This window comes from Phalacrocorax carbo, chromosome 32 (genome assembly GCF_963921805.1).
Source record: "Phalacrocorax carbo chromosome 32, bPhaCar2.1, whole genome shotgun sequence".
Taxonomy (NCBI): Eukaryota; Metazoa; Chordata; class Aves; order Suliformes; family Phalacrocoracidae; genus Phalacrocorax; species Phalacrocorax carbo.
The window spans coordinates 438979-447916 of NC_087544.1; the positions used below are offsets into that span (position 1 = coordinate 438979).

The window sequence follows — 8938 nt, forward strand, 5'->3', positions numbered from 1 at the left end:
ACGCGGAACCGGGCCGGGCTTAGGCCGGGCCTAAGGTGGGATTTAGCGGGGTTGAAGAGGGGCTGAGCGGGGCTTAAAGGGGTTGAGCGGGATTTAATGGTGCTGAGCAGGGCTGGGCGGGTCTTAACAGGTTCTAACGGGGCTGAGCGAGTCTTAACAGGTCCTAACGGGGCTGAGCGGGTCTTAACGGGGCGTAACGGGGCTGAGCAGGGCTTGGCGGATCTCAGCGGGGCTGAGCTGGGCGTAACAGGGCTGAGCGGAGTTTAGAGCAGCTGAGCGGGGTGTAACAGGGCTGAGCAGAGTTTAACGGGGCTGAGCAGGGGTTAACGGGGCTGATGAATTTTAGCAGGCCTGAGCCGGGCGTAACGGGGCTGAGCAGGGCTTGGCGGATCTCAGCGGGGCTGAGCTGGGCGTAACGGGGCTGAGCTGGGCGTAACAGGGCTGAGCGGAGTTTAGAGCAGCTGAGCGGGGTGTAACAGGGCTGAGCAGAGTTTAACGGGGCTGAGCAGGGGTTAACGGGGCTGATGAATTTTAGCAGGCCTGAGCCGGGCGTAACGGGGCTGAGCAGAGCTTAACGGGGCTGAGCAGGCCCCGGTCCCCGTCGCCAGCCAGGCCCATCCGACCCTGCGTTTCGTGTCCCCCCGCAGCCCAGCAGCCCCCCCACCCCGCCCCCCGCCCCCCCCTGCCGCGATGGAGTTCCCCGAGCACAGCCGGCAGCTGCTGCGGGGGCTGCGGGAGCAACGGGCCCAAGGCTTCCTCTGCGACTGCACGGTGCTGGTGGGCAGCGCCCCGTTCCCGGCCCACCGCGCCGTCCTGGCCGCCTGCAGCGCTTTCTTCCACATGTGTTACGCCGAGCGGTTGGACAAGGGCGATTTGGTTTGCCTGAACAGCGAGATCGTCACGCCGCCCGCCTTCGGGCTGCTGCTGGAGTTCATGTACGAGGGGAGGCTGGCGCTGGCCGCCACGCCGCTGGAAGACGTGCTGGCGGCCGCCAGTTACCTCCACATGAACGACGTCGTCAAGCTCTGCAAGAAGAAGCTGCAGGCGCGGGTGCCGGCTGAGGCTGACAGCACCAAGCGGGAGGAGGAGGAGGAAGACGCCGCCGGCGGCAGCCCCTCGCTACCCCCCATCGCCCCCCAGCAGCACCCGCCAAGCCCCGGGGCTCCCCTCTTGGCTCTCCCCGGCCCGGCTCCCCAAGTTGGGGGCGGCGAGGAGCAGGGCGTGCTCCCCACCGAGCCGCCGGCGCCGTGCGTGGACGTTGCCGACACCACCCAGCCCGGAATGGAGGGCGACTGGTCCCGCGCCGGCCCCCCGGAGCTCCCCCTCCCCAGCCCCAGCAGCTCGACGGAGGCAGCCCCCCGCGCCGCCTTCCCCGGAGGGGAGCTCCCCGCGCCGGGGGGGCTCTGCGCTGGGCCCTGGCCGCCCGCCGCCCCCGGGGGGCTTCTCCCCGCCGCCGTCAAGGTGGAGGCCATCGTCATCTCCGACGACGAGCCCGAAGCGAGCGCCCGCCGGCCCGCCGGCCTCTTCCCGGGGCCTTCCCGCCCCCCGCGACCCACAGCCTTCGGGGAGGCGTCGGGGGAACCGCTGGCCTTCGGGTTGCCGGCGTTGCGGGAGCCGCTGTTCCTGCCGCCGCTGGAGGGGCGCGGAGGGTTCGGGCTCTTCGCCGAAGAGGCGCCGACCTGCCCGACGTGCGGCAAAACCTTCTCGTGTTCGTACACCCTGCGCCGTCACGCCACCGTCCACACGCGGGAGCGTCCCTACGAGTGCCGCCATTGTTTGCGGAGCTACACCCAGTCCGGGGACCTCTACCGGCACATCCGCAAGGCCCACAGCCACGGGCCGCCCACCCGCGGCGGCGCCCACGCCGACCACGATCGCGATAACCCGCCCTAGAACCGGGAAGGGGGTGGGGGAGAGCGGCGGGACCGGCGGGCGGCAGGACCCGGGAGCGCCGGGGAGGGAGGGGGGGCGGAGCCTGGGGCTGAGGGCGGGGCCCTGCGGCGGGGAGGGGCGGAGCGGGTGTACGGCGGTCACGTGGGGGGCTGCGTGGGAATAAAGGGCGGCTGGAAAGGGGCGGTGGATTGGTTGCTGGTGGGGGGTGGGCGGGGCGTGAGGCCACGCCCACGCCCGATTGGCGCGCGTGTTCTGGGACAGCGCATGCGCGGTGGCGCCCCACCCCCACCCCGAATCCCAGTTCAGTCCAGTCCCCCCGAACCCAGTCCCAGTCGCCCCCATCCCCCAGCTGATCCCGCCCCACCCCGCCCAGTCTGGCCCAGGCCCATCCCAGTCTAAGCAGGGCCAACTCCCAGTTCAGCCCAGTCCCGCCCACCGAGTCCCACTCCCACCCAGTCCCCTCCCAACTCTCCCAGTCTCATTCCAGCTCTCCCAGTCCCCTCCCAGTTCCATTCCAACTCTCCCAGTCCCATTCCAGTCCCTCCCAGTCTCATTCCAGCTCTCCCAGTTCCCTCCCAGTTCCATTCCAGTCCCTCCCAGTTCCATTCCAGTCCCTCCCAGTCCCCTCCCAACTCTCCCAGTCTCATTCCAGCTCTCCCAGTCCCCTCCCAGTTCCATTCCAGTCCCTCCCAGTCCCATTCCAACTCTCCCAGTCCCATTCCAGTCCCCCCAGTCCCCTCCCAGTCCCATTCCAGTCCCTCCCAGTCTCATTCCAGCTTTCCCAGTCCCCTCCCAGTCCCATTCCAACTCTCCCAGTTCCATTCCAGTCCCCTCCCAGTCCCATTCCAACTCTCCCAGTCCCCCCCAGTCCCTCCCAGTTCCATTCCAGTCCCCTCCCAACTCTCCCAGTCCCCCCCCAGTCCCCTTCCAACTCTCCCAGTCCCTCCCAATCCCCCCCAGTCCCCTCCCAACTCTCCCAGTCCCCCCCAGACCCCCCCAGTCCCTCCCAGTCCAGCCCCACCACGGTTTTGAAGCACTTTAATCACAAAAATAGAGCTCTGGGCGGCGGCACCTATAAAAACGGGGTCTGGGGGGGTCCGGGGGGGGGGTGGGGGGCCGGGGCGGGCGCCCCCCGCCCGGGTCAGGAGCAGGCGGGGGCAGCCCCCGGGCGGGGGGCGCAGGCCGGGGCCCCCCCGAAGAAGGCGGGTTCGGTGAGGGGGTGCAGGAGGAGGAGGAAGAGGAAGACCCCCAGGAGGTAACAGGGGAGCAAGGCCCGGCGCCGGGGGTGCTCCAGCGCCGCCCCCACCGCCGGGAACCCCATCGAGTTGCAGAAGGAGTGACAGAGCACGGGGCCCGCCAGGTGGCCTGCGGGAGGGACAGACGGACGGACAGGGCGGGGTCAGCCCCGCCCAGCCCCGCCCTGCCCCGCCCAGCCCCGCCCCGCCGCCCCCCACCTGTCCTGAGGAAGATGAAGGCCGTGTAGGCGCCGAAGACGGCCGTGTAGGAGAACTGGAAAGCTGCGGGGGGGGGGGGGGAGGGGAAGGGGGGCTGAGCACCCCCAAATCCTGTGTGTGTCCCCCCACCCCCCACCCAGTGCCGTACCCCCTCCCCTCCCCCCCCACCCCGGGCTCCCCACAGGGCTCCCCGCAGCACCCCCCCCCCCCCGACACCCCAAATTCCCCCCGACTCCCCAAATTGCCTCTGAGAACCCGAAATCCCCCCGACACCCCAAATTCCCCCCTCAGCACCCCAAGACCCTCCCATAACCCCCCCAGCACCCCAAGACGCCCCCCAGCATCCCCAGACCCCCTCCCAGCACCCCAAGAACCCCTCTCAGCACCCCGAGACCCCCTCCCAGCACCCCCAGACTCCCTCCCAGCACCCCCCCAGCACCCCAAGACCCCCTCCCAGCACCCCGAGACCCCCCCAGCACCCCCAGACTCCCCCCAGTACCCCCAGACCCCCTTCCAGACTCCCCCCAGCACCCCCAGACTCCCCCCAGACCCACCCCAGCACCCCAAGACTCCCCCCCAGACCCCCCCCAGCACCCCGAGACGCCCCCCAGCACCCCCAGACCCCCTCCCAGCACCCCGAGACCCCCTCCCAGCACCCTCCCAGACCCCCCCAGCACCCCCCAGTACCCTCAGACTCCCCCCCAGACCCTCCCCAGCACCCCAAGACTCCCCCCCAGACCCCCCCAGCACCCCGAGACGCCCCCCAGCACCCCCAGACCCCCTCCCAGCACCCCCAGACCCCCTCCCAGCACCCCCCAGCACCCTCCCAGACCCCCCCCAGCAACCCCAGACCCCCTCCCAGCACCCCGAGACCCCCTCCCAGCACCCCCAGACCCGCCCCCCCGGTACCCGCCGACATGAAGATGCTGCCGACGGAGCCCTGCCGGAACCGGAGCTGCTCGATAACGTGGTGGAAATGGGCTGGGGGGGGAGGAAGAAAGGGGGGGGTGGGGTTGGGGGGGAACCCCCGAGGGGGGTCCGGTGGGGGTCGGGGGTCCCCCCCCCCACTCACCGACGCCGAAGAAGAGGGGGCAGGCGAGGACGGCGGGGCCGGGGCCGGTGCAGGGCACCAACATGGGCAACATGCAGGCGCGGAAAACCAGCTCCTCCGTCAGCGGAGCCACCACCTGGTTCCGCAGCCAGCGCACGTCGCCCCAGCACAGCGCCCAGAAACGGGGGTCTGCGGGGGGCAATTGGGGGGGGGGGCGGGGGTCTGCACCCCGAAACTCGCCACCCCGCTCGGGGCTCCCCCCCCCCCCCCCACCTACAGCTCCTCACGCCCCGTTAAACCCGCTCGCGTCCCCAAAACCGACCGCATCCCCCTAATCCAGCCCCCCCAAACCCACCGCTCCCCCCCCCCCACAAAGCCCCCCCACCCTATTATCCCCACACACACACGTGGGACCCCCTCACCCACCAGCCCCTGGACCCCCACCCCAATTTGTGGCCCCCCCCCCAAAACTCCTCACGCCCCATTAAACCCGCTCGCGTCCCCAAAACCGACCGCATCCCCCTAATCCAGCCCCCCCAAACCCACCGCTCCCCCCCCCCCACAAAGCCCCCCCACCCTATTATCCCCACACACACACGTGGGACCCCCTCACCCACCAGCCCCTGGACCCCCACCCCAATTTGTGGCCCCCCCCCCAAAACTCCTCACGCCCCATTAAACCCGCTCGCGTCCCCAAAACCGACCGCATCCCCCTAATCCAGCCCCCCCAAACCCACCGCTCCCCCCCCCCCACAAAGCCCCCCCACCCTATTATCCCCCCACACACACGTGGGACCCCCTCACCCACCAGCCCCTGGACCCCCACCCCAATTTGTGGCCCCCCCCCCAAAACTCCTCACGCCCCATTAAACCCGCTCGCGTCCCCAAAACCGACCGCATCCCCCTAATCCAGCCCCCCCAAACCCACTGCTCCCCCCCCCCACAAAGCGCCCCCACCCTATTATCCCCCCACACACACCAGCCCCTGGACCCCCACCCCAATTTATGGCCCCCCCCCCAAAACTCCTCACGCCCCATTAAACCCGCTCGTGTCCCCAAAACCGACCACATCCCCCTAATCCAGCCCCCCCAAACCCACTGCTCCCCCCCCCACAAAGCCCCCCCACCCTATTATCCCCCCCCACACACGTGGGACCCCCTCACCCACCAGCCCCTGGACCCCCGCCCCAATTTGTGGCCCCCCCCCAAAAACTCCTCACGCCCCATTAAACCCGCTCGCGTCCCCAAAACCGACCGCATCCCCCTAATCCAGCCCCCCCAAACCCACCGCTCCCCCCCCCCCCACAAAGCCCCCCCACCCTATTATCCCCCCCCACACACGTGGGACCCCCTCACCCACCAGCCCCTGGACCCCCACCCCAATTTGTGGCCCCCCCCCCAAACTCCTCACGCCCCATTAAACCCGCTCGTGTCCCCAAAACCGACCACATCCCCCTAATCCAGCCCCCCCAAACCCACTGCTCCCCCCCCCCACAAAGCCCCCCCACCCTATTATCCCCCCCCACACACGTGGGACCCCCTCACCCACCAGCCCCTGGACCCCCACCCCAATTTGTGGCCCCCCCCCCCCAAACTCCTCACGCCCCATTAAACCCGCTCGTGTCCCCAAAACTGACCACATCCCCCTAATCCAGCCCCCCCAAACCCACTGCTCCCCCCCCCACAAAGCCCCCCCACCCTATTATCCCCCCCCACACACGTGGGACCCCCCTCACCCACCAGCCCCTGGACCCCCACCCCAATTTGTGGCCCCCCCCCCCAGAACTCCTCACACCCCGTTAAACCCGCTCGCGTCCCCAAAACCGACCACATCCCCCTAATCCAGCCCCCCCAAACCCACCGCTCCCCCCCCCCACAAAGCCCCCCCTCCCTATTATCCCCCCCCACACACGTGGGACCCCCTCACCCACCAGCCCCTGGACCCCCGCCCCAATTTGTGGCCCCCCCCCCAGAACTCCTCACACCCCGTTAAACCCGCTCGCGTCCCCAAAACCGACCACATCCCCCTAATCCAGCCCCCCCAAACCCACTGCTCCCCCCCCCCACAAAGCCCCCCCACCCTATTATCCCCCCCCACACACGTGGGACCCCCCTCACCCACCAGCCCCTGGACCCCCACCCCAATTTGTGGCCCCCCCCCCAAAACTCCTCACACCCCGTTAAACCCGCTCGTGTCCCCAAAACTGACCACATCCCCCTAATCCAGCCCCCCCAAACCCACTGCTCCCCCCCCCCCACAAAGCCCCCCCTCCCTATTATCCCCCCCCCCACGTGGGACCCCCTCACCCACCAGCCCCTGGACCCCCACCCCAATTTGTGGCCCCCCCCCCAAAACTCCTCACACCCCGTTAAACCCGCTCGCGTCCCCAAAACCGACCGCATCCCCCTAATCCAGCCCCCCCAAACCCACCGCTCCCCCCCCCCCACAAAGCCCCCCCTCCCTATTATCCCCCCCCCCACGTGGGACCCCCTCACCCACCAGCCCCTGGACCCCCGCCCCAATTTGTGGCCCCCCCCCCCAGAACTCCTCACGCCCCATTAAACCCACTCGCGTCCCCAAAACCGACCGCATCCCCCTAATCCAGCCCCCCCAAACCCACCGCTCCCCCCCCCCCCCCAAAGCGCCCCCACCCTATTATCCCCCCACACACACCAGCCCCTGGACCCCCGCCCCAATTTGTGGCCCCCCCCCAAAACTCCTCACGCCCCATTAAACCCGCTCGTGTCCCCAAAACCGACTGCATCCCCCTAATCCAGCCCCCCCAAACCCACCGCTCCCCCCTCCCCACAAAGCCCCCCCACCCTATTATCCCCCCCCCCCACACGTGGGACCCCCTCACCCACCAGCCCCTGGACCCCCACCCCAATTTGTGGCCCCCCCCCCCAAAACTCCTCACACCCCGTTAAACCCGCTCGCATCCCCAAAACTGACCGCATCCCCCTAATCCAGCCCCCCCAAACCCACCGCTCCCCCCCCCCCACAAAGCCCCCCCACCCTATTATCCCCCCCCCCCACGTGGGACCCCCTCACCCACCAGCCCCTGGACCCCCGCCCCAATTTGTGGCCCCCCCCCCCTTTTACCAAACGCCACCCGGACGCCGTCGAGCCAACGCCAGGGACAGTCCATGGAGAGCTGGATGAGGGGCCCCAAAAACAGGATCTGGGGGGGACATGGGGGGGTCAAAGGGGGCTCGGGGGGGGGGTCGTGCCCCCCCCACCCAGCCCCACACCTACCATGGTGAGCAGCAGCGGCAGGAGCGTGGCCGGCACCAGCCCCTCCAGCCGCAGCCCCAGCAGCGCCGGCAACGGGGTGTCCGGCTGTGGGGAGATAAAAAGGGGGCAGGGGGTGTCAGCACTGCCTGGGGGGGGGCCCATGTGTCCCCCCCCCCCCAAATTAAGGTCCCCCCACCCTCACCTTGATGCCCGTCAGCTCCTTCCAGAGCCAGACGAAGGCCGGGGAGAGCCCCGAGACCACCAGGACGCTGGTGAAGCGGCGCTTGATGACAGACGGGTGGTCCCTGCGGCCGGGGCGGGGGGTCAGTGGGGGGGCGCGCCCCCCCCCCCCCCCCCCCACACAGAGGGGGCTCCCCCTGGACCCCACAACCCACCCCAACATGCTGAAAACCCCCTCCCCAATACCCTCAAGTGCACCCCACCCCCCTTCCAGGTACCCATAAACCCCCCCAAGACCCCCAGACCTCCCCCACATACCCTACAGACACCCCACAGACCCCCAGATATCCCCCACGTACCCTATAGACCCCACCCAGACCCCCAGACGTCCCCCACAGACTCCCCCCAGGACCCCCAGATGTCCCCCACGTACCCTACAGACCCCCCCCAACCCCACGTGGGTGCCTCCCGACCCCCCAGTACTCTCCAGACCCCCCATTACTCTCGAGACCCCCCCAGACCCCCCCGTAGGCACCCCCTCAGACCCCCCAGTGCCCCCCAGGACCCCCCCCAGTCCCCCCGTAGGCACCCCCCAGACCTCCCAGTGCCCCCCAGCCCTCTCGTAGGCCCCCCGTAGGTTCCCCCCAGACCTCCCAGTATCCCCCAGCCCCCCCTGCAGGCCCCCCAGCCCCCCCGTACCGCGGCAGGGGGCTGCCCCACACGTAGAGGCTGCCCACGTAGGAGCAGGCCAGGCTGAGGCAGGCCAGCACGGCGGCCCAGCACGGCCCGGGGCCGGCGGCGGGGGTCGGGCCCCCCCCCGCTGCCGACCCCGGCCCAGGGCCCGATCCCGGCCCCGGCCCCGGCCCGGCGCGACCCGGCGCGGCCCCGACCCAGGACGAGCCGCCCGCGGGCTCCGACACCGCCATGGCGCCGGGGGGCGGGGCCAGGCGCTGCGGGGCGGGGCCGGGGGCGGGGCCGCGCCGGGCGGGGCGCGGGGATAGGCGCTGCGGGGCGGAGGGAGGGCGTGGCTAGGCGGGAGGGGGCGTGGCGCGGCGCTGGGGTTGGGGGCGTGCTACGGGGCGGGGCGAGTGGGCACAGGGGGCGGGGCAAGGGGAGGGGTTGGGT

The 8938-nt window shown here is 70.4% G+C and overlaps 3 protein-coding genes across 3 annotated transcripts in view; 1 reads left to right on the forward strand and 2 right to left on the reverse strand.

The window, feature by feature from the left end:
• Positions 1 to 70: 70 nt before the first annotated feature.
• ZBTB3 (zinc finger and BTB domain containing 3) lies at positions 71 to 2041 on the forward strand. Its single transcript, XM_064437447.1, has one exon. It carries the CDS (start codon positions 691 to 693, stop codon positions 1891 to 1893), a length of 1203 nt encoding a protein of 400 aa, XP_064293517.1. The 5' UTR covers positions 71 to 690; the 3' UTR covers positions 1894 to 2041.
• An 873-nt stretch (positions 2042 to 2914) lies between these two features.
• RCE1 (Ras converting CAAX endopeptidase 1) lies at positions 2915 to 8790 on the reverse strand. Its single transcript, XM_064437501.1, has 8 exons — positions 8513 to 8790; positions 7836 to 7938; positions 7655 to 7738; positions 7502 to 7580; positions 4420 to 4587; positions 4257 to 4328; positions 3348 to 3410; positions 2915 to 3258 (listed from the first exon to the last, which is right to left on the reverse strand). The coding sequence occupies exons 1-8, from the start codon at positions 8737 to 8739 to the stop codon at positions 3035 to 3037; spliced, it is 1020 nt and encodes a 339-aa protein (XP_064293571.1). The 5' UTR covers positions 8740 to 8790; the 3' UTR covers positions 2915 to 3034.
• Positions 8791 to 8841: 51 nt separating this feature from the next.
• TOP6BL (TOP6B like initiator of meiotic double strand breaks) overlaps positions 8842 to 8938 on the reverse strand; it is a 5224-nt gene continuing 5127 nt past the window's right edge. Inside the window, exon 8 of the mRNA XM_064437471.1 lies at positions 8842 to 8885. Coding sequence (XP_064293541.1) covers positions 8842 to 8885 — 44 coding nt within the window. The remainder of the gene's footprint in view (positions 8886 to 8938) is intronic.